The sequence below is a fragment of the Mus caroli genome, chromosome 9 (assembly GCF_900094665.2).
Source record: "Mus caroli chromosome 9, CAROLI_EIJ_v1.1, whole genome shotgun sequence".
Lineage (NCBI taxonomy): Eukaryota > Metazoa > Chordata > Mammalia > Rodentia > Muridae > Mus > Mus caroli.
The window spans coordinates 69,011,076-69,036,738 of record NC_034578.1 but is presented as its reverse complement, the minus strand read 5'-3'; the positions used below and the strand labels follow the sequence as shown (position 1 = coordinate 69,036,738).

General features: G+C 37.7%; 1 protein-coding gene across 8 annotated transcripts in view; it reads left to right on the top strand.

Moving 5' to 3' along the window:
• The window catches only part of Tcf12 (transcription factor 12), a 257,308-nt gene that overhangs the window by 204,488 nt on the left and 27,157 nt on the right, over window positions 1-25,663 (top strand). For 6 of the 8 annotated variants that reach the window (XM_021171999.2, XM_021171997.2, XM_021172001.2 and 3 more), the window contains 5 exons: window positions 11,563-11,668; window positions 13,065-13,204; window positions 13,603-13,747; window positions 14,072-14,136; window positions 20,821-20,899. In XM_021171999.2, the coding sequence (XP_021027658.1) occupies window positions 11,563-11,668; window positions 13,065-13,204; window positions 13,603-13,747; window positions 14,072-14,136; window positions 20,821-20,899 (535 nt within the window). Of the gene's footprint in view, window positions 1-1,213; window positions 1,538-11,562; window positions 11,669-13,064; window positions 13,205-13,602; window positions 13,748-14,071; window positions 14,137-20,820; window positions 20,900-25,663 lie in introns of those variants that run through there. The other 2 variants (XM_029481236.1, XM_021172003.2) reach the window with 1 other exon arrangement.

Below are 25,663 nucleotides of genomic sequence, written 5' to 3'. Positions count from 1 at the left end.
TTCAGTTTTTGTCTCTTACAGACTAGTCATAGAATATTTCAATGGATTTCTGCCTCATGAAAAGTGTTTTTAAAAGGTGATGTGTCCCTTTGCACAATCCTGCTGTTATCTTTGAAGTACAGAGAGAAGAAATAGTACAAAGAGAGTTTGATGTGGGTAATGAAAAAAATAAAGGTTGTTACTCTGTTTTTGTGGGTTAGAATCTACACAAAATGATAAATTGTAAGAGTGTTTAAGATAGTAAATTGTGTCTGTGTGAAGCATATTTAGAGACAAAGCTTCAAGTCTTTGACTTTATAGTATTAGCAAGAAAAATCAGACATTTTTCTTAAGAAATGTTTTTAACATGAATACATAACTATAAATAACGATTCCATAGGAATAAGGGGAAACTTCTAGTAAGCCATATTTACTTTACTAGCTAGAATGCACCTTTTAGCTCTACACTTACCAGTCTTTCAATCTTTAAATTATAACACTTTTTCCTGTTCCATCATCAAATTGTTTATTACATACTAGATGTTCTAAAGAATGAATTCCTTTGTAAACTCTTCATTAGTGTTGTGAATGAGAAATCCTAGGAACTTTATAAAAAGTCTTTATTCATTAAACTTTTCCTTTTCAAGAATGTCATTTTAAGCATAGGTAATTTTTTTCCCAAACATAGGTAATTTATTTTGAAGATAATTTCTAATTTTAAGAAATTTTTTCACAATGTAACAAAACAAACAAAAAGAAAATTCTAAAACACAGTACATTCTAGTCAGTGAAGTGGTACTTAAATGACTTTCTCCAGAAAGTGATTTTGAACAAGGCTTAACTGTCTGGATCCTCCTTGTCCCCTATGATTCAGTGTTTCCAGTTCCTGATTGCTTGATCATGTGTTTATCAGAATTGAAAGCAACTTTAGACCATGCCAGATGGTAATGTAATGAGAGGTGTAGCAAGCAAGGCTTCCTTTCACAAGTGCACTAATTTAATTCAAACTAAAAACAGATTAGCAGAAAATTGCGTTCTCTCTCTCTCTCTCTCTCTCTCTCTCTCTCTCTCTCTCTCTCTCGTGTGTGTGTGTGTGTGTGTGTGTGTGAGAGAGAGAGAGAGAGAGAGAGAGAGAGAGAGAGAGAGAGAGAGAAAATTGGTTTTGCTTTTGTACATTTACCTGTAGGATACAGTATTTCTTTTTATTTAGATACAGTGTGTGACCTTTGTATATTTATTTCAACACTCCAAAGTTTGTCTCTGGTATCTTCCACCAATGCTAGGATTTGGTGGAAATTGAAAGAAGTTGATTACAGCATAAACCCTCCCTCTGTGCTCTGTGAGTTGGTTCAGTCCTATTTTGCATAAGTTCCTTTTGAGTAGTTCCATGTGTGAATGCATAGTACTGAAGACTTGTGCTGCCTGTGTGGATCTATGTCTTGGAGAGAAGCTGTGTGCATCAGCTGCAAATAACATTTTTAAAATCAACATGTACTGTGCTTATCCTGTCCCTGGAATGGGCAACAATTCTTTGATGTATTACTACAATGGGAAAACGGTAAGCCTTATTCTTTCTTCATACAGTGCCTTACTGACTTGTTTAATGAAAAGTGGTGCAATTTAACTGCATTTTAGTAAAATCCAGGCAGGTTTTATTCTTTTACCATAAGTTAGATTATATATTTATTTGTGTCATTGAAGTCATGTCTTCAACAGATACTTGGAATAGTGACTTCAGCAGCTTAGTAGTTGTTGGCTTCTATATATTTTTAAATTAGTATATATTTGAGTTCTTTTTAGTTTAACAATATTTCTAGCATAAGCTTGAAAGTACACTTATTTTTTTATATTTTCATATATTCAAAACATAATGTATACATAAAGACAAACCTATTGAGTATTATGTGATGCTTTGTAGATGGATAGGAAAGATGAAAGTCATCCTGGGTATTCATAAAAAGAACAAGCATGAAGCTCTGGGAGTGATTAGGGAACAGTCAGCTATCGAAGGCCGTGTTTCCTGTTTGGAGTTTCAGGTCCAGCCTGACTTTCCTGGGATACCATCTGTTTCTAATCATGCTAGAATTCTGACTCTGTGGAGATTTTTAACATAAATCACTATTTTTTTAAAAAATGCATTTCTACATTTCCAAATAATATAGTCCTGGTCAATTTATAGCCCATCTTTAGATGTTTTAAAATAGTTTTTTTGCTGCTAAGCAAGAATATTCTGTTATTTAATTACTTAGTATTAACTACTTAGTGTATTTCTGAAAAATAAATCTCTAAAAGCCATAGGAATTTTGTATATTGTAAGAAGTATCCTGAGAGATCCAGAGAGAGCTGCCATTGTGGAATATTTGCTGCGCATTGGGAAGCGTTAACTTACGCCGCTTAATAACGCTCCCCTGAGGTCAGCAGCTGCACAGTCAGCTCTGCTCTGAGTCGCTCACATTTTATGAAAATGCATTTGTTGTAGCTTCAGTAATTTTTGTGGAAAGGCATTTTAAATATTGGCATTTTAATTTTTGAGAAACTAATTACATTTCCCTAAAAGTTCAGTGTATTGGCTCTTTCCTTTTTTTCACTTGAAAGTGTTTGAAAGTAGCATGTGCTGTTGGAAGGCTGATGAGCACCGGCGGAATGGGTTTCATCTGTCTACTGCTCCCATGCTTTGGATCCATCTAGTGGGTTAATTGTGGACTCTTGAGTAACCTTTATTAGTAGATGATAGCCAGGCCAAAGAAACATTTAAGCTCATTGAAAGTATGTAATCAAGCTTCCTGTAGTCAAGACCCTCAGAGCATGTGGGAAAAAGATTCAAGTGGGCAAGCCAAAGCCATCTTACTTTCTGGATAATAGTCTCCTTGTCAGCTGCCTTTCAAATGTAAAAAATATAAAATAAAATAAAAACCTTTTTTGTATTCAATTCCAATTAAAAAGAAGTCTATTTAAAGATGGCATGGAGGTGTGTGAGCATACACACATGTAAATTCAGTGAAGTGCACTTCCCAAATCCCTGTGCTTATGACTGTAGCTCAGGTCACTCGGCCTTAGGCGTCTCTTTGTTCTGCACCGAGAGGGGCAGGGGGACATTTTTGATAATATAAGCATTCCAAGTTTATGGTACATGGCATAGCTGGTATAGTAGAGATGTAGAGCTTGAAAATTGATAGCCCTGTGCCTAACATAGATCAAAGGGGACCTATATGTCCTTGGAAAATATATGAGGCAATCATACATTATCTCAGTCCTGTGTCATGAGAGTCTACACATCTTACTGTTTTATACATGGTTATTCTCTACTATTTACAAGAATTTTATTGACATTATGAGAAACATTCCTAATATCTTTAGTTTTCTTCAGTAAGATCACTATTAAGTGTGTAATTATGCTGTCTAAAGTGTATGTGAATACATCATCATGGTGTCTATTAGCAAGTGTTAGCCTACCAAGTTTTCACATAAAAAGTAAAACTACTAATATTTTGACACTAAAATGAAATACACTTCTTCACATGATTAATGGATTTTTCTGTAATCTTGGTGGTAAATGGGTTAAGTTTAGGTTTTTGGTTAGTTCCATTTTATTGATTTAAAATGATATATAGAACATTAGTATTTTAAATGCTAGTACATTCCCACTGGTTTTATCATTTACACGGCATAGCAGGTGTTCCCAGAAAAACTGAGCAGTTCTGGTCTGAAGCACGGTCCCTTTTCTTTTTCAGCTTTTGATTTTAAATTTTCAGTTTTGTTCCATGTACCTGATTGGTTTGAGATCTTTTCATAAACCTAGTCAGATGCTAGGAAAAGTGAGATTAGCCAGAGAGGAAGAGCCTTGTGTTATCAAGAATGTGTGGTTAGTGTTACAGTCGTTGGGAAAATAACAGAGTTAATGTGTATATGCCGAAGAATCAGAAATGCTAACTCTGTTTTTCCACTATTTGAAAACAGATATCCTGTGTCACTTGTGTGACTGTACTGTGCAGTGCACTGTAAAGTATTAAGCTTCGTGGTAAATTGGGGAAATAGAACTACTCTTGAACGGTATGCTTTTTTTAAATTTTAAAAAATATCAGGGAATAGTAAATGTCTGCGGCTTCATTTTTAAGAATTTAGCCTTCATTTAGTCCTCTTATTGACACAAATGACGTTCTTCAAGCAAAAATGTAGTCTTACAGGAACATTAAGACTGGCATTGAATTCAGCCTGTCTGTAATCTGAGCAGCCTCTTTTATTATTTTTTTATTATCATTATTTCGTTGGTTAAATGGTTCAAGGTACCATGAACCAAAGATACCTCAAACTTTCTAGTTACTTTAACCAGTGAAAGACAGGACAAAAGCCAAAGTTTTAAACTTAAGCTTGGAATCACATTCTGAATGCTGAACTTCTTTAGATAGTATCTGGGTAAAAAAAGATACAAACTAACACTATTGCAGGAGCCACTCCAGGCCATGAGAAACTTTATGTCTTGACTCCTTTCAGTCAGAAAGCTGTCTTCATTTAGATACTGTGAGCCTCATTTCATAAATAAGGACAGGATTGAGAGGTTGAAGTAATTTGTTTAAATCCCAACTGGATAGTAAGTTCTGAGTTTTAGTCTAATTTCTTCTCCAAGATAAGTCTTTTCCTTTATGTCATACAAGTGAATTTGTCTCCACAGTGAACTCAATGAGTCCTAGTTGCCACTTTGTCTGTATTGCATAACAAATGGAACAGGGAAGACACTAGAAAATACATTGAATGTCTGATTATAATGCTAATTGTCTTAATTCTTATGGGTGTGGTTTCTCAGGCTATGTGTGGCATGTACACGTATGTGTGTGTAGCTGTATGTCTCTGTGTCTGACTGCATGTGTGACTCTGTCTCTATCTATGTCTGTGTATGGCTGGAGATAGAACCCAGAGCCTCAAACATGGGTGGCAAACACTTTACCAATGACATCTATCTCCAGCCCAGTCAAGCAGGAATTTTCAATTTTTGTATAAGACACCTGTTAACTGTTAGAGATGTTAAAAACATGAGAACTTAAACTGTCTGGTTCCCTTTTCTAATATAATTCATTATATTAAAAATTAGTTTAGCTGTGGTTTGGCCTTTCTGTGCCCACATACTGTTTCTTCACAAAAACTAGAATAACAATGAACTCATTATATTGTAAATCATTATAAGACTTATTTTTCAAATGAATTTTTTAGTGACCATCAGTAAAAGCACACACACACACAAAAGTATATAAAATTGAGGCTTTGTCTTTTGGAGAATTTAGTATTAGTTACTGTGAGAGAAAAAAGTATAATAATGTATTCAAATGTGTAGACCATCTGTGGGCCCGGCATAGTAAGTGTAACATTTTTATGATAGGAAGCATGGAGTCATGCAAAAATTCTCTGAACAAGTTATGCTAAAGGCATTGAATGATAAGAACATTTGCATAAATCAGGGGTTGGGGCTAAGACTGTAATATAAACTCAAGGAAGTTGGATTTTTTTTTCTTTTTCTTTGATCTAATTCATTGCAGAGATCTGTGAATTAAAACCATAGGCCTTGTTAGGAAAGGTTGTTGTCCTCAGTCTGCTTTAGTCCTGCTTTTGGCATAAGTAAACATTCCTTTCTGCCTGCCCATGAATGTACTGAAAGGAGACCAGGGGCTTCTTGCTCATCTAGTAAATTTTTCATGTAGATAACTTAAAGGTGATACACACCACTCAGCATATTATCTTTGAAAGTAAGGCCCAAGCTGTTCTTTTAAAAGGCTATTTTCTGAAGGAAAAGTGTGACTATTCGAAAAACAGTTGCAGATATAAGAAAAATGAAATATACTTGATGATATTAAAATTAATTTTCAATCTATGCCTCATTTAATTTGGGGATATTTTTTTCACAATTAAAAATGGTAATATTAAAATGTTTGTTCCCAGCCAGGCGGTGGTGCTTTAATCCCAGCACTCTGGAGGCAGAGGCAGGTGGATCTCAGAATTTGAGGCCAACCTGGTCTACAGAGTAAGCTCCTGGACAAACAGAGAAACCTGTCTTGAAAAAGAAACAAAACCAACACCAACAAACCTTGAGGCACTGAAAACTGTAAATACCAATTATCCTAGAGAAGAAAGTTTTTACAAGTTTCTACAACCTAGACATATGTCTTGAGATTTAGTGGAAAGAGAGGGGAAACTTAGAAAGTTAAGCATATTTCTCCCACTTACAGAAGCTCAGTGTGCCTGAGCAGCTGCCTGGCAGAGGAGGAAGACATTAGGTGGATCTGCCTGTCCCCATGCTTCCTTCACTCTGCTGCCTAATGCTCTGGGCGTGGCACCTGTGCCACTTTAGTGGCAGGATCTAAGTCTTGGATGCTAAATTGAAGTTACCATAAAAACCCTAGTAACAGATTGGCCTTTATTGCAAAATTTATCATTTTAATGTTCTATCAAAATACTAAAAACATTAAGATATTTGTCAAATGTTAAACTGCGGCTCATAAATTCACTTTAACATTTTTATATAGTTTCCTTTGAGGTCCTATGTAACTTTGATTAGAGGGGAAACAAAGGCGAGTAGGAAGACCTGAATTTCAGTCTTCACAAATCAATTAAAGGTTGGTTGGTTGGTTTGTATCCTAGAGTACATGTAGATGCATATGTGCATAAATACTGGACCCAAAGTAGTTAGAAGAAAGAAGAATATGTATCTTCAGAGTTCTGTCACATCTCTGTTGTCTGGCACTTGTTGGAATATAATTTTTAATTCCAAAATTTTATATACTCTTTAACAGCCTCTTTTTACAAAATTCAGATCTTAGAAATTGGAAAATGGAAACCTCTTTGTTTTATTTTGTACTGTTTGTTTAATAGTATTTTGTACTACTGTGTGTTAACTTCTATAAGTTAATCAGCAGTAACTTAATTGAAAAGTCAATTTGTACAAGAGTTGCCTCACGGTTCCTTCGTCCTGTAGTGCGGGCCTAAGTGCGAATGTTTTACAGTACCTTCCCACAGGCTTATGCATGGCTTTAGTACAGGGTTTCAGTTAGGTTGGGATTATCCTTTTCCGTTGATCTGGACTTTCTTTCTCTTTTTTAGGTTTTACGTTCACTTAGATTTTATAAAATTTGTATTTGTTTACTACATAGTCATATTGCATAAGCCATCAAGAAAACTCAAGTGGTTATTTATGAATATGATATGTTTTTATTTTAAAACTGGTGATAAATTATCCAAATAATTATTTTTATTTTATATTTTTAGAAGTTGTCCTAAATTGTACTGAAGATAATTTCTGTGACTAGTCTAGACTTTTCTCATATTAGTGGTTTATGTTAGCATATTTTAAAGTTTTTAATGATATCAAGTATATTGAATTGTTATTCAAACCATCCTAACAAAAGAGCCGATAGAACTCTACACATAGAATGTTCAGAAACATGTATATACTTCTTCTCAGTACCCAGCAAGTATTGATGCAACCTAGGCCTCAGGCAGGCTCAGGCAAGTACCCTCTCTCTTAGCCACACTCCTGGCCATCTATGTTTCTTTATTACAAATTAGGTGACAATTTTCAAAATGTTTCGAGAATTTGGGCTGCTTTTCATATGCCTTGGAGTATATACGATTTCAAAATACTTCTTTCAAAGTATTCTATGTAGGCCTAAACATCTGAGTAAAGAACTGTTAGCCATATGTGGACGTTGAAATTAAAATGAAATTAAAATTCCCATTCTTCTTTGTACAGTCATATCTCAGGTGGCCACTGGATAATGGCTGCTGCATTGCATTGCACACAGGACAGCATTTTCTTATCACCTGAAGGTCTTCTTTTGTTCTGGGGAAGGGCCCTGTAAGTAATAGTCCTTCCCCTCCTTGTCTTTTGAGCCATTCAGAGTATCAGCCATCAGAATACCGACCTACCTATATTTTTAGCTAACGCTTCTGATTTTATGTGGGGTGTGTGTGTGTGTGTGTGTGTGTGTGTGTTGCATCTTTTCTCATTATGCTTCCTTGTTGTACAGTGCTGTTCCCAATATTAATTACAAAAAGGGTGCATTGGAAAATGATGTAGTGCACAATGCCAACCTTTAGAGTTCCAGAGTTCTCTGCATCGAATCTGAGGGTCATTCATAAGTCTAAACTGACGCATCCAAGGTCAGGAGGAATTTTTGCCACTTTTCTATAGTTGGTTGCATGAAGTAAAATATTCTAAACATAATTGCATAGTCACTACTGTAAATATACTTGAAGTGTGCGACAATGTCTCTCTCTCTCTCTCTTTTTAATTAACCTGAGTTACACTGTATGAGAACATTCAAGATATTGTTAAGAGTTTGTTCTTTTCAACCAGACTTCATGATGGTGGAAAAGAAGTATGGTGCGATTTCAGTTGTGGTCTGACTTAGGAGTATCTGTTGAGCAGTGCCTTTACACCTTCCTTAAAGGCAAAATGGCATTTCTGCAATAGCTGGCTGTGCCTGACTTTCTGAAACTGAAGCTGGAACTCTAAGCAAATTACTGTCTAGAAATGAAATAAAACATTTCTAGTTGTCTTTTCCTCTAATATCTAAAATAGTTTGACTCCTGGTAGATTTTAATCGTCTTAAAGAATAAGTACTCGCTCCTGTCTCTTAATTTTAAGACTGTTTGTTGTGCTACAGAATCATCTTAGAGATTTAAGTGTATCGTTAACTAAAATAAAAAAGCATTGGACTCTGTGTACAGGTGATTAGATGGCATAAGCAGCCTGGTTTTAATTTGTAGCCAGTACTGATTGTGACGGGGGAAAGACTTGCTCTTTTTGTAGAATTGGCTGACTGTTTCCCACATCTGGAGCTAATAAACTCCCTGACCACATCAGTTGTGCTTTGATCTGAACTGAGACTGGCACAACTGCTGGTCCGTAGCTCTGCATCTGTGTTTTGCAAGCCATGACTGAGATACCAAAAGCAAAGTTAGAACGTTGCCAGAGGGCCTTTTGAGAGCCACAGACTGCAAACTGTTTCTGTCATGAAAACCTGAACTTGTACTAGTGTGTAAACAATAAAGATGCTTAGAGTTTTATTTACCATCTTCATTTGTAAGGTCTTCTTTTAGGGGGGAGAGTTTGGGGTTTTTGTTTGTTTGTTTCAAGACAAACTTTCTCTGTATACCTCTGGCTGTCCTGGAACTTGTTCTGTAGACAGGCTGTCCTCAGACTCAGCATTGTGGTTAAAGGTGTGAGCCATTCTGTTCAGCTTTATCTTGTAAAGGTTTTATTTCCAAAATCTGTGTGCAGAGATTTTTCTCTTTAAAATACAAAAACAAAAAAAAAAACTTTGCCTTTAATATGAGGTTTCACCCTGGTTTGTTTTACTGACCTTAGTTCCCTCCTTTATGTGATAGCCATTACTCTTAATTTAGCAGAAGTTTGTGAATCAAAATAGATATTTCTCTTTGTTGTTGTCATAAAAGCAAACTTATAAAAAGTTTTAAATCTTAAGAACATTGTATCTGGCATGTAAGGAACTGATGGTACCACCATGCCAGGCTTTGAAAAGAAATTTAAGAAAAAGAATATAGTTAGATTCTTTTCCTGAAAAATTTAACACACACACACACTTACTTAAATCTAGCATGGTCTCTTTTTTTTTTAATACCTCTTTTTTTTTAATACATTTTATATTTTTATTATTTTATGTATATGGGTGTTTTGGCTGTATATACATTTGTTCATCACTTTCATGCCTATTGCCCATGGAAGCCAGAAGAGGGTGTTGAATCTTCTAGAACTGGAATTGTAGATCATTATGAATGAGCCTCTACGAGGGTGCTGGGGACAGAACCTGGGTCCCCTGCCTTTTGACTACTGAGCCATCTCCTCCAGCTCCCTAATACAATCTTTTATGAAATAAGTTTAAATTAGAAATTATGTTAAATACATACGTGTGTCACACTCTCTGTCAAGACCTTATGTATAATTTCTAAGAACATAGCTTCTCCCAAATTTTTTAGGGACCACAGGTGTATGTTTCTTTTATGTGCTTCAATAGGCTGTGCTCCTATGAGTAGAGTCAACTACCACAAAGCCTGTGACAAATGTCATTGGAAACTGATCGGGGCAGTTTAGAACCGCGCACTACCTTCCGTTGGGGTGGTGGGATACAGTGTGTTAGCTCTCACGGGCTACTTACCTGCATTCTCAGAAGCACCGTGCTAGACATCTGATTATAGATAGTACCTCATGTCATCTTCCCTTTTGAGGTACCGGATAAAGCACCTTACAGATGAGAAATTCGACACTCAAGAAGACTGGGAATCTGTATGGTTAATGCCTTTCAAGAAGAATAAATTTTGATAGCTTGTGAATATATAATTGAATATAATTTTTGTAATTTTTTTTAGTTGTTCTCATTTTAGCCTTGATGTAAAAACCAGTACTAACCCACCAGGGCCTTGTTTGCTAGGCTTTGCTAATAAGCTGTGTGCTTTGAACCCCAGTTCTCTCCTGTTCTGCTGTGGAAAGTTAAAACACATCATAAACTAAAAGTCTTTTTTCCTACTTTTAAGATGTAACTGTTGCTAACTTTCTCCTATATACTTCCAGAAATTTTTAATGACCATATAATATGTATGTTTTTGTATATGTCTTCATAATGATAATGCTAACTTTCTCTATGAGAAATTTAAATTTTGTTTTATAGTGAAATATAATAGATATACTCCTAACAAAACAAAATTAATTTCTTATGCTGCTAAGATTAACTTACTTTCCCTTCTTTCTTGCTTCTGGTGTACTTTTACAATCCTTTGGGGACTTTTTTTTTTTTTTTTTTTTTAGTTCAGAAACCATAGTAACTCAATCTCTGGGCGCAACAACTAAAATCTAATCTTGTAAGCCTTATTTAAATCTGATGCCTCCAGTGGTGAATCCTTGTGGATCCATCATGATACAGGGGAACTCTAGCAGCTACATCTTACCCCTCTGCTGCCCTGTTCCAAAAAGGGACCTAACTGTCTCTTGCTTCCTCAGTGACTTTCTTATAAGACATTTTGTTGGCAGTTGGTGTTAAAACAGTCTCACTGCTTTGACAAGGTTGGCATTGAAGCCATCCATCCTCCTAGTTACTGGGAGCACATGCATTAGCCACTGTGCCAGGCTTCATATGTAACTTTGTTATTTTGTTGTTGTTTTTGCTTTTCTTCTAAGTTTCAGTAGTCCTAAGAATGCTGCGATTATATTTCACTCATTATGTTTATTTGGATGCCCATTTAGTTTTCCTAAGGATTGTAAGTGTTGGCCACTTGATAGTTCAAAATATTCATAGTTTCCTTATCTGAAGCAAATGTTCACTAAAGGAAATTATTACAGCCCTAACAATGAAATAATCGTTTTCTCAAAGATATGGTGGAGTTGGAAGTGTACCTGAAATTTAAGAATAAGACAGAATTTGCTTTGATTTCCTGGTTTTGTTTTGTTGTTGTTGTTGTTGTTGTTGTTGTTGTTGTTGTTTTTTGTGATATGTACTAATAGAGATAAGATATCTTTGTGGAACATAGATACCATTTTATGTAAGTAATACATTTGAATTAATTAACCTGTTTTGTTTTAAGGTATATGCACCATCCCCAAATTCTGACGATTTCAACCGTGAATCTCCTAGTTACCCATCTCCCAAGCCACCAACCAGTATGTTTGCTAGCACTTTCTTTATGCAAGGTAAGCACTACCAAACAGTTGTTAGAGCAGCCAGAGCTGTCAGTGTGCTAGCTGCAGTACGAGAAAAAGGAGCATCTATGCACAGATTCAGGCAGTGCTTTTGAAGGTTTTTTTTGTTTGGTTGGTTGGTTTTGTTTTGGTCTTGATTTTTTTTCTGGAGCCAGTTAAAATTTAGCCATATAATATTCTAGGGGCATTCACTGCTAATTTTAATTTTGTTAAATTATCCAACAAATGTTTGGATTGGTTATCTAACTACTGACTGGGAAAAATAAATAAAGCTGCCATGATTGTTTTAGAATTTTAAATGACAAAAGCTAGAAGCAATACTGGTTTCTGGTTCCAGTTCTGTATCACACATAGTATTACCAACAGGAAGAGTAAGTATGGAAAACTGAGTGAGACATGTTGAGAGAAGAGTTGGTTGTTACATTTCTTCTGATTCCTGTCTGGTGAATCATTTTGTTTGTTTAGTCTTCTGTGGTTCAGTATTGTGGGAAGTTTGTATGTGGAAGCAGTCCATTGTTACATAAATGGTTTCTTGACTGTGCTTTGGGTGTGGAGTCACTGCTGACATCTCATCTGAGGCTTCACTATATAATGTAGTCACTTCTTACCTAGGCTTGCTGTGGGAGAAACCTCTCCATTCCACACTTTCAGGATGTCTGATATGATGTGTGTTGCCTATTATGGGTTAAGACCTTTGGAAGAACATCTAATCAAAAAATTAAATGCAACTTGTCCCCAGATTTCAAGTGTTTGTTAAAACTTTCTTGGTAGGAAATATGTCTTTTGAGGACATATACTTGAGTTATAATGACCGATCTATTACAGTTTGAGCTGGTTTTTTCTTACTATAAAATTTACTTCTTTTAAAATAGTAATTTGGGGCCTGGGAGGGAAAAAAATAACCTGATAGAATATTAGATTAAAGAAAGGGAATAATATCTGCAGGTATGGGTTTTGTTTCTGTTGCTGTGATAAAGTACCCTGGCAAAAAACACCCTAGAGAAGGGTGGCAATCACAGCAGGTAAGTCAAGGTGGTGGGAATGTAAACACACTGTGACACCACATCATGGTCCAGGGTAGAGGGAAGTGAGTCTGTGTGCCCATATTCTCAGCTCACTTTTTTCATTCTTAAATAGTTCAGGGAATGGACAACAAAATGGTACCTTTCACATTCCATTAACCCAATTAAGAAAACCCCTCACAGACATCCCCAGCAGGTCTGATCTAGGCAGTCTTGAATTGAATTAACTTTTCCTAAACGGTTCTAGACTGCAGCAACTGGACAGTTGAAAACACACATCATTATACTTTTTAATTTTTTTGTATGTAAACAAAAGGAAAATTCTGGCTAGAAAAACTTTGTATTTGTTTTTCTTTTCATCTTAGATGGGACCCACAGTTCTTCTGACCTTTGGAGTTCATCGAATGGGATGAGCCAGCCTGGTTTTGGTGGAATTCTGGGGACCTCCACATCCCACATGTCTCAGTCCAGTAGTTATGGCAGCCTTCATTCACATGACCGCTTGGTAGGCTATCAAATAATATTTTTTCCTCACGTGTTTCTCTTTGTATAAAAATTGATTATGCCAAAACTTCTGAACATTGACATTTTATAGGCTTTCTTTATAATTACTTTTTTCAGTATGGCTACCCTGCCACACTAATCAGTCATGGGTCTTGCTCATTTTATCCTTTTATGCAGATTGTCTAGTGTGCATTCATATATTCAGAAAATACATGCTTTTTATTCATTATTTGTATGTATGTGGGGGGAGGGAGAGCAGGGAAAAGAGCCATTGAGTGAGCAGCATGCAGCTGCGAGCTCAAACTGTCATGCATGCTAGGCAAGTGCTGCACACTAAGCAGTATCCCCAGCCTTCAGAACACATGTGATACGATCGTGTCTCTTTTCCCCTTTTCCTAGAGTTATCCTCCACACTCAGTGTCACCAACAGACATAAACACAAGTCTTCCGCCAATGTCCAGCTTCCACCGTGGTAGTACCAGCAGCTCACCATATGTTGCCGCCTCCCATACTCCTCCCATCAATGGATCGGATAGCATCCTAGGTGAGCTTCAGGGTTAGGAATACTCCTAACCTTAATTTTAGAGTTTTGTTGAAATCCATAGTGTTCAATAAAAGTTTTAGTATTTAGTTTTAATAAAGATATAAGAAGATAATTAACCTTTAAGTTCTATTAATCTAAAAACCAATAAGGAACTCATTTTTATTTTTATAGATTGTTAAATACAGCACATAAGAGTTTTCCTGATTCACTGTGATATATGAAGTCGTAAGCCAGGGTGCCCTTGAAGTCATAGGTACATGCTTAAGAAAAGAAGTAGCATTCCTCATGCTCTCCATGATTTGTTTACCTATTTGAACCATCCAGGAACCAGAGGGAATGCTGCTGGAAGCTCACAGACGGGTGATGCACTTGGGAAGGCCTTGGCATCTGTAAGTATTGGGTTTGCACATTATACTGAGTGGATTCTGTACTCATGAACTAAGGTTTAGATTTTGTGGGCAGTAAATGCCATTGTTAGAACACTTTGAACATTCTTATTCATTGAAGAGCTGTTTTTTGTTTATATTGATACATATTACTAGTTAGTTCATGCTTAACACCTCTTTCCTTACTTAAAAAAAAATCTGTTTTTGTGGCTTCATTTAAATATGTCTTCATTTAAGTGGAACAGGCACAAAGAGGAATTTGGGGAAATATGTGTGTTAAATACTTAGTGGCCCACTCAAATAAATCAAGGAGAACCAAAAAAGAAAATCCAATCTATCAAATATGAAGGAAATGCCTTATCATGGGCTTTAAGAAGATAGGAAATAGTTTTATTTATATTTTAGGGTTTTTGGTTTTTGTTTTTTGTTTTTTGTTTTTTTTTAAGAAAAAAACAATAGCTACAGCTGGCTCACTCAAAAACCAGGGTGTGGGTCTCAGAATTATTGAAAGACTTGAGCTAAATGAATAAAACTGATTCAAAGATATTTTGTAATATAGTACAGCTAGTCTTTATCACATCAAAACAATAGGGACAACAATTACAGTTCATTATATCTGACTCTTAAAATGTTACAATTAGTTTGGAATGCTCAGACCAGAAAGGAGAGAAGGGCATTTATTAATGATCTATAAAGATTCAAATCTAATTCTTGACATTTAAATTATGCTTTTTGTCTTGTAAAGTTTTTTATTAGACGATTTTTTTCTTAAGAAGTATGTCTCTTAGGATTATATTTTGTCTGAAGTGCAGTGAACTTTCTTAAATATTTGCTATTGATAGAGAAAGCAGAGCTCTGATATGTGACTGGTAGTGAGCAGCTGTTGAGCTCTTGAAGAAAGAAACCTCTTTATGTATTGTTTGAGTAAATAAACCTTTCTCTATAGCTGTTAAGTATGAGGTTTTTTTGAGAAATGAAGCCAGATCAAACTCTTCTACCATGTAGTGGAGTCCTGCACACAGTGGAGCCCAGTAAATGTTTGCTGGAGTTAATCTTGGAACACACATAATAATGGTGGTGGTACAAACCCACAGAAATGATCAACTGTGGTCTGGGTGCTTTCTAGTTGCTCAGCACCACAGTAAGCATTTTTGTGCCCTGTTTTGTTTAATTCTCAAGAAAATCCTGTAAGGTTGACATTATCACCCCCACATTATATTTGGGGGAACTGAGGTTTAAAGATTAAGTGACTTGAGCTCAAAAGATTTAAGTAGTTTGCCCTAGGAATCACTAGCTAGAAGGGGAGAGCTCATATACAGTAGGACCCACATGGAACTAGCCTCAGACTGCCCTTCTCCACTGCTTTGTGTGTCTAGGAAGTTGTGCTATAGGGATTGCCTTAGAGGTGTGCAAAATAACTAAAGAGAGTTGTCTCTACCTTTTTTTTTTTTCTTTTTCCCCACTGAAGAAAACTTGTGTAGGAAGAAATTTTCTTGGGTATTTGATTGTCATGCCATGTTTGAGTCTGCTCATCTTAGAAGATCCAACAGCAGATCGTTCATGCACATGTAAAGGAACAAGTAGCATTTGACTACTAATATTAAGCAAATTTTAAAAATAAAACTTCCATTTGGGAGTTATTTTGTTTTTCTGAGGAAAATGTATGTAAAGAAACTATGGTATGAACACACAGAACTTTGTAATGTTCTCGGTGGTCTTTCAATCTTCCTTTAGTTACTCTGACATCCTTGATTTTCCTTCCATATTATGAACAGCATGCTAGAGAAACTAGGATGGCATTTGGAAAAAAAAGTCCAAATTTACTATGAGTGGAGGCCAGGAAGAAATGTTTAATCTAGCCAGTGGGTGGGCTTTGGTTGTCATGGAAACTCATCTCTGCCATCCTGTGTTGTTACAGCCAGGTCATTCCATAAATCATTTCTGTCATAGCTGAGAGTGATACATTCCATCTGGTCCATCACTGCAGACCCTCATGTGCACATTTCCTGTCCCTTCAGCCTCCCCCTACTTCTCCAACAGCATTGTTTCTTCAGCTTTCCTTACAGACTCACATTCACATTAATAGTGTTTAGTTTTTAAAATTTACTAAAAAACAAAAACAGTGATTGAAAGAATTAGGAGAAGTGAGAGAAAGAAACTTAGGGAGGATTATATGTGCGAATCTGAATGCATATCAGAATTTTATGTTAAGTATTACAAATGGTTAGAATGCAGTATCTCTAATATAATAATAGCATCTATTTTTGATGGGAAAATACTACTGTTGTCATTAGAAGTTAATTCTAGTTCCCTAGTTGCTTTAGACGGTCTTTCATGTGTGAAACACCAGAGGGTACAACCTTTGTTCTTCAGTTTAGGTTTTAAAGAACACGCAGAATGCTGCGTGATTAAACATGTAAGGCCAGATAATGCGTTTGCAAAGGTTCTTTTATTTTAGGTTTAAGCCTGGATAATTGTGGTCTTAATCTCAGGATAGCAAGAAAGAGAATTGTACATGAAGGTATTTACACAAAGTCCCCAAAGCCCTGTGGATTGTGCACTAGTTTAGATAATAGACGTGGGTAGATAGAAGGAAAGGAAAAATCTGTGTGTCCCTGAACATTTGCCAGACAATCACCCTTTAAGACTGTGCCCATGGAGAGTTATATGGAGGAAGAAACATCTGGTTTATTTCAGTGCCTAATACCATATCAAAACATTCAGTCTTTAATTTAGAAGAGATCAAACGAGAAGACTGTTTAACTTTGTTGATTATATCAGACTTCTTTGTGATAATTTATGTTTTGATTTCTATGAGCCAGGGAGGGAAGAAGAGAGGGAGAATGTGTGTGTTTTAATCCAGAGAGTTAAATGGTCAGTAGTCTAACAAAAGAGAAGAAAATCCAGGGAAGTTGACGTTTAGAAGTAATTCATGAAATAAGTTTCTTTGTTCCTTAGACTCAATAACATTAGCATAATAAAGATTAACTGAAATGTCCAAAAGCTTCAGTGTTTAAAACCTTGGACTCTGCCTTCCAGGGTTGGGCCTGGAGCTCTCCATTGTTTCTGTTTGTCTGAAGCTCCTTTCATTAGCCTCTGGCTTTATTGGCACCCTACTGATTGGAATAGACCATGACTGATAGGAGGAGGAGCCTCATTTGCTGCAGTAAAATGAGGAATATTACCGTTTAAGTCTGGCAGAAGGTACTGGGAGTTATTCATCATTGGCCATTTAACTATGAGTGCCTGTGGGCTGCATGTAAAATGAGCTCTGACTTTGTTCCTGCCCCAAACTCAAGCCACTACCACCTCCATTTTTAACGTGACTTTTTTCTTCCTTAAACACCAATATTCAATAAACACCAATTTTCTTCCTTAAACACCAGAAAATAGAGAGAGAAATCTTCATTTAGAATGGTCTTTGCCAAAAAAGCCTGATATTTAGGATTTCTAAAGAAATCACGATTTTTATGAAATAATGTGATTCAGTTGTTTTGGTGATGGAATGAGCCTGCAGAGATACAGGCTGGTGAAGTGATCTGCCATCAGAAAGGCTTCTGTGTACCGGTATTGCTGTGCCACTCTTCCTCCCACATATGTCCTCTCTTTATGAGAGTAAGAAGTATAAACTCTGCTTTCTTCCACATAAAGGAACTCTACCCAGCATTTGACATACTTGGGGATTGCTTCATTGAAAGGGCAGTGCTGAAGAATTGGCAGTCCATTCATACCCTAGAAAGCCTGTGCCTACCTAAGTGTGAGATACACATAGCCTAGAACATTAACATTAATTCTCAGCAATCACAGAACCTCAAGACATAATTGTTCTCAAAGTTTATGCTATTTTGTGGATTTGGAGTGAGATCTATAACAAGCTCTTTCATTTTCTTGTTTCTGTTTTTTGATCCCCATTACCTAATTACTAAGGTAAAATCTGTTATTGAAAGGATCTTTTTACTGATAATTATTATAGCAAATTTCACATGCAGTTTATCACTTAATTAAAATCCCAACACCGGGAAAACAGACAAATGGATCCCCAGGGCTTGGCCAACTAGAGAGTCATGCCGGTGAGAGATCCTGTCTCAAAAATAGGGTGGACAACTCCTGGGGAACAACGCCTGAGATTGTCTTCTGACCTCCACACACATACATACACAGATTTAAAACACTGTGAAAATGGTGCATATTTATCCCAGAAACTGAGAATTGTGAATACTGATGTGTACAGAGAGAAGAGTGGGGGGCCCAAGAAGAGGGGGAGCACAGCCAGAATAAAAAAGAGAAGAGGAAAGATGGTGGGGATAGGAAGCAGAGTAGTGACTCAGAGTTGAGATGTGATCTCCTCAGCCTGTCAAGTGACAAAGCCAGCAGCCAGTGTGAGGCAGGGGACAGTGAGAGTCAGTTCAGGAGTCATTCACCAGGAAGGTCATCACCAGGCTTAAACTGCTGGTAACTAGAGAAGAAAAGGGGACTGGAGAGTAGGAGCAATGGGACATAGGTAAGCCTGAGGCCCAGAACTCATTCCAGTAGAAATTCCTAGCTCGGGCTCTTCATTTCTACCATTGCAAGCCATTATTAGCACAGTAGTGACTAGGCAAGTCTTTGAGAGTAGGAGACACAAGCACAGAAGAGCGGCAGGCTGCCATGGAGGGTGTTTCCCCAACGCTTTCACAGTTAATTCTCACAGTGAGAAGTAATGGCAGGCAGGCAGTGCAGACTAATCCGTGAGTGTGGTTGGTTTTGTGACTGTTTTCTCACTTATCTGCACCTCCCTCATCAATGCTGTATTATATACTTAATGAGTGAGCACTAGTTGCTCATAAAAGGTACATTTTATTCCTGAAGATAAGAAACAGTGATTGACAACTATAAAGATGTTGAGACATGTTTGTAAAAGTTTTAGTGTCCTTTGAGAGAAAGCTTAATTTTCACAATATACATTTCTTGGGGCTAAAGCAGACAAGTAACTTTTTAAAGGACTAAGGGGTAACTATTATATCTTCTTTGGTTAGCTTTTTAGAAAGGAGAACATAGAAAACTTTTTCAAAGGTACACAAACACCCTCTCCCCTCCCATCCCCTCCCATCCCCTTCCATTCCCTCCCATCCTCCTCCCTCCCTCACTTCCAGACAGGATTTCCTGGCTGTCCTATCCTGGAACTTGATTAACTCTGTAGTCCAGGCTGGCCTCAAACTCAAGGATTCACCTGCCTCTGCCTCCCAAGTTCTGGAATTAAAAGCCTGTGCTACCACTGCCCATCTTTTCAAAGACTTTATTTGGAAGACTTTTTGTTTGGTGGTTTTAAGTTTGGGGTATGCTTTTTGTTTGTGGTTTTTTTGGGGGGGCACAAGGGTGGGGCCTGTGTACTGGAGGAGGTGGGGTCGTTTAAGACAGGGTCTCCATGTGTAGCCTTGGCTGTCCTGGAATTTGTTATGCAGACCATACTGGCCTTAAAATCACAGAGATCCACCTGCCTCTGCCTCCCAAGTGCTAAGATTGAAGTTGTGCAGTACTTTGCCAGACTTAATGTGTAAAGGCCAGGCTTGGCAGGCCATATCTACAACTCCAGAACTTGCAGGCTAGGTCAAAAGGATCACAAAGGATCACAAACTCAAGGTCTCTCTGAGCCTATCAGGATCCTGTTTACTAACATAGACCCTGACTCAAAATACCTAGAACAAAATAACCTAAAAGACCCCACCTTTTTTTTAAGTATTTTTGTGAGATTATTGTTTTTATATTACTTCGATAATACATTATTTAAATATGGTCTACTTTTCAGGTATTTTATCTTTATAATCGATTGTTTTATTTTGAGGTAAAGACTCACCTCTCAGTATGAGCAAACCTGGCATTGAATATGTAGCCCAGATTGGCCTTTAAGTTACAGTCTCACCTCTGCCTTCCAAGTACTAGTCACAGGTGTGGGGACAACTCTCTATGGCTTATAGCTTATAGCTTGCTGTTTAGCCCAGGCTGGCTTTGAACTTGTGATCCTTCTGCCTCTGCCTCCCAAGTGTTGGTGATTGCAGAGGTGCAGCCATATTCAACCTCACATCTTGATTTTCTGCTGATAATTAGAAACTTTCCAACCACAATAATTTTAAAAATTAGGTATCTTTGTCTTTTAAACAACAACAACAACAAAACAAAAATAAAGAAATAGGGCTGGAGAGATGGCTCATTGGTTAAGAGCACTGATTGCTCTTCCAGAGGCCCTGAGTTCAGTTCCCAGCAACCACATGGTGGCTCACAATGGGATCTGATGCCCTCTTCTGGTGTGTCTGAAGAGAGTGTACTCATGAATTAAAAACAAACAAACAAAACAAAACAAAAACAACTATGTTTGGCCACATAACAAGCTTGAGGACAGCTTGTATTATTTGAATCCCTGTCTCAAAAAGAAAAAAGGAAAAAAAAATGACAATTCAAATTAAAATGGGGGGGGGGGGAATAGATATCTGTTATTCCTTTCACATTTGAAATTATGTAATTTCTTTGTCCTAGTTTAAAAACTGAAGCTCCTTTGGTCTCTAATTACAAAACAGTGTACAGTTTGATGAAAGTGTTGTCACTGTGAGCCTTGGGTGGTATGGCTGAGATCACAGAACAGCACCATGAACAGGTTTGTGGTTTTGCTGCTATTGTATTCTGATACATATATATCTCTTATTTTCTGGTTAGATTTATTCCCCTGACCACACAAGCAGTAGTTTTCCATCAAACCCATCAACACCAGTGGGATCTCCTTCACCTCTCACAGGTGGGTTTCTCTGTTATTCATAATATGTGTAAATTTTCTACTTGGAAAGATTTCTGAGTCAACAAAATTTCAATAAAATCCTATTTAAATTATGAAAATATTCTGACTTTGCTATACTTTGAAGAAATATTGAATTATTTATATGTATCTTCCTAGGTTTTTAAATAATGTGATGGTTTCTAATAACAATTGTTGTAGCTGGGTGGTGGTGACACATGCCTTTAATCCCAGGCAGAGGCAGGCAGATCTCTGAGTTCGAGGCTAATCCTGGTTCCAGGACAGCCAGGGCTACACGATAAACCCTGACTAAAAACAAACAAAAGCCTTTGACTACTAGGCTTTTCACCTTTTCTATATGAAAACTTACCAGGGGATGATAATGCTGGGTGAGCAGCATTGGTGGGGCTGCCTAAGTGGTTCACTTTATTTTCCTTTCTCCTGATTCTTTTTTTGGTTTTTCGAGACAGGGTTTCTCTGTATGGCCCTGGCTGTCCTGGAACTCACTTTGTAGACCAGGCTGGCCTCAAACTCAGAAATCCGCATGCCTCTGCCTCCTAAGTGCTNNGATTAAAGGCATGCACCACCACCACCCGGCCCTTTCTCCTGATTCTTTTTTTTTTTTTTTTTTAAGATTTATTTATTTATTATATGTGAGTACACTGTAGCTGTCTTAAGACACACCAGAAGAGGGCTTCAGATCTCGTTATGGATGGTTGTGAGCCACCATGTGGTTGCTGGGATTTGAACTCCGGACCTTTGGAAGAGCAGTCGGGTGCTCTTACCCACTGAGCCATCTCACCAGCCCTCTCCTGATTCTTAACATTAATTTTGATAAGTTCTAGAACTATCCTATGGGATGAATTTGTTGAGATACTATAATTATAAGTGATAATATTTATTAGGATTAAGTAAAATAATGTGAAAATATCTTTCAAACAATAATCTTAAAACTTTACCCATATTTTTCTAAGCAACTTTGGAGGGGTTGGACTTGCTGGAGAAAAATGCTTTGAAAAAGAGGTGTTACTGGACGAGTGAATTGGATCACTACATCCCTGCCTCACCAGTCAGCCTCAGCAGCAGCTCTGCTTTCCCAGTCTGGCCACAGTTACATCCAGCCTTATGCTGGGTTTCTTAAAGTCACAGCTTTTGCTGTCACCTGTGCTTTGTGTCAGCCACATTCCAGGGTGGACATGCTGAGCTACAGCAGCTGCTTCAGGCTAGTAGCAGTCTGTGCCACTTTTTCAGACTTCATGGCTTCAGCTGTCTAGTAAATGCTAAGCAGCTGTTGCCCACATAGGCAAGAAGATGAAAGACCCATTGACTTAGAGTTGTTGTGTAACAGGGCTGAAGTTACAGAGAGAAGGATGAAACTTAGCCCTGCTCACTATCTTGGCACTGTTTTACCAAAATTCTCAGCATAATTTTTGCCACAGCCCGTTTTTACACTTTGTTATATGACTTGTCTGCCTTTACTGTACTTACTAATCATGGGAGAGGAGCCGGGAGCTCAGCCTCTAAGAAGGCATGAGTGAAACTGAGAATGGTTAAGTCAAGTCTGAGGTCTCCTCCATTGGTGAGGCTTAGCTGATGATACTCTTTTTCCTGTAACTCAGGTAACGAATCAAAATGTAGACTGCTGATTGTATGGTGGTGAACCTCCTTTGAATTCAGCAGTCATAGAGAACCGTTTGCACGTGATGCTGCTGAAACACCAAATTAGTGTATTTATAAAGGCACATCTCCTGCTTCTCTGTCTAGTGTGCTTGTCTCTACTTCCCTTGTTTACTGAGAACACCCACACCATGAAAGAACAGAGACCTGGTGAGAGGAAAAGCTCTAGATGATAAACATTCAAAGTCAAAAGAAAAGGAAACAGCAAACCAGCTCTCCTGCTGTGGAGATTGCTTTGTACCTTATGTGGCCTTGATGGAGTTATCCCCAGTTAGCCCTGTTTCCTGTGTTCAACCAACAGTCAGATTCACCACAGGATCTGTGAGCATAGACCCACAGGCAACAGATTCCCACAGGCAGCTTCATGGTTGTCATTCTTGAATAAATACACCTTATCTTCCTCCAGAGCTTTCCAAACCAGAAGCATGCATTTTTATGTATTTTTATGAGGAAGCCTCTGAGACACTGTACCAATGGCTGGGCTGGAAGTCGCCAATATAGACCAAAATGACCTTCAACTCTGCCTGCCTCTGCCTCCCAGGTGTTGGGCTTAAAGGCCTGTGAGCACTTGTTCTTAAGTGACAAGAAGCCCATAGCTGGATAGCTAGAAATCTGCATATCAGAGTTCCTGCTTTGTCTTCTAGCAGATCCTTCTGACAGCTTTGAGACACCACAAACAGTAACCAGTAGAAGAAAAGAAGACCTTTTTTTTTAACCGTGTCTTTTAAGAAATCTTTCCAGAAACCTCTCCTATAGACTTAACCTCATGTTTCATTGGCCATCACGGGGCCTGCCTCAGTTGCCTGCATCTCCAATAGAACTGACATGTTTATCTTAGGTGTTAGGATTTATTCAGAGTTGGAATAGAATTATTCTGTGCCATTCAGACAGAACAGGCCTACCCTTCAGCCCTTGAACAAACTTAGTACTTTGGCAAGAAGGTGAAAGGGAAATGGCTGTGCCTACTACAGTTCGGAAGTGGCACAACATTTATGTTAGGCAAATATGTTCAGTATGGGAGCTTGGGAGGCAAGCAAGCAGAACATTCCTTGACTTTCTTTACCTTCATATGGAATATAGATGGGGAATGTCTGTAATGTTAGAACCTTGTACCAGTTCTCAGAACCTCACACTAAAAGTTAAGTCTAAGTTTATGTTAGTTTAATCAAAACATTATGTTGTGTACATCGTCTGTGAGCATGCCCAGTGTAAAATACTTGCCTTATTTGAGCAAGTTTCCAGTCGAGATGAGAAAATACAATGAAAATAAAGCACAGAACTGACACTGAGTTGTGGTCAGGTTAGGGCACAGGTTTCATGAAGTGAAATTTAATAAGAGGAAAGTGGCTTTTGTGAGTATAAAGGGAAGAGCACAGTACAGATCTGCATATGAGAAAGTGCCTGCCCTCCTCTTCTAGTCATTTGCTGAGAGGGTGACTGGGTGTGTTCTGGTAAACTGTAAGCATTAGGATTCCAGTAGGGTAGGGTGGAGGCCCATGAAGGCTTGAGTTTAGGGTGAGGTTACAAAGAGAAACTATTGGGGGCCTGAAGTAAGAGAAATAACTGGAGCCACAAGTTGTGCACTCAGGAGGCAGAAGGCAGGTGGATCTCTATGAGTTTGAGGCCAGCCTGGTCTACATAGCAAGTTCCAGGCCACCCACAGGTACATAGTAAGACACTGTCTTAGAAACAAGAGAAAGAGAGAACTAGCAAATGAACTAAAAAAAAAAAAAAAAAAAAAAAGCCTAGAAGTACCCTGAGCTATACAGGAGGGTGTGTCCATTCTCTTAGTTTATGAACCAGTTCTACTCCCTAAGCCCTGATGCGAGTAGGAGCAGATCAGAAACACTGCATACATTTACATTATTCCCAGAAATAATTCAGCTCTAACCCTGGTCACTACCTAGCTTGCTTCTTTTAATTGTTCAATAAATTTTAACAAGTGAATTCTCTACAATTCTTCTAAACTAAGATCTATATTTTAGAGTGGCTAGTTAGTAAACAAACAACCACAGGACAGTTACAGAAATTATTTCCCCCAAAGTATGTGGTCTCCTTGTGGACATGTCCATCACCAAACATAAAGTGATGTGCTCAGGCAGGGAAGATAGCCTATTCTAAGTCACACCAAGACTTCCAGCTCCTATGTGCAGCAGTTGGTAATTACATGCTAGAGGCACCAGTATGATTCTAAATTTAACCTGTGTATTTTGCCCTCATGCTAATTTTACAAAGATATGAAGCTACAGCTCTATCTAATATCAGATGCATGCTAGCTAACATTATGGTGTGTCTAGAATCTGATCCCCACCCCACTCAGAGGTCTCATTCATAGCTAATAAGGCACCAATACTCCAGACTGCCAAGATTTTTATATATTTACTGGTTGTTGTAGTTGTTGTTGTTACATTTGAATCTATACACAGAAGGAGATGCTATTAATGTTCCATCCCAAGAAAGACATTTAGCTTGGTGACACACTTTCATATCTCTTAAGATCATCTTTATAAGACAGATTAAGGTAAAAGTGATTGTTTCTTATATTTTTGTCTGTAGCCCTCATAGGGATCAAACCCAGGGACTTGCACTTTCTAGGCAAGCATTCTACCACTGAACTACATCCCCAGCCTCCACTAAGTGCCTGTACTCTCAATTTTACCAGATAATGATGGTGATTTCTGAACTAGCTTTATCTTATATAACTGTATGTTACCCCATTTGTGATCAACCATATAAAATATTTGGTTACTACTATAGTTATAAAACCTTTGATCATGAAATACAGCTCAGAATTTGTATGACGTTCAAAAAGATAACTGTCACTGATTTAGCCCTGCTAATATTCTACTTTAACTTTGTGATGTAACAGTGGATAGCCCAGTTTATAACAACAACAGCAGCAGCAGCAGCAGCAATAATAATTATAACAATAATAATAATAACAGTAATAATAATGTCGATGGCCCAGTCGATAACAATACTAACAACAAAGTAAGTTTAAGTATGTGTATTGGGGGGGGGGAGGTGAGACAGGGTTTCTCTGTATAGCCCTGGCTGTCCTGGAACTCACTTTGTAGACCAGGCTGGCCT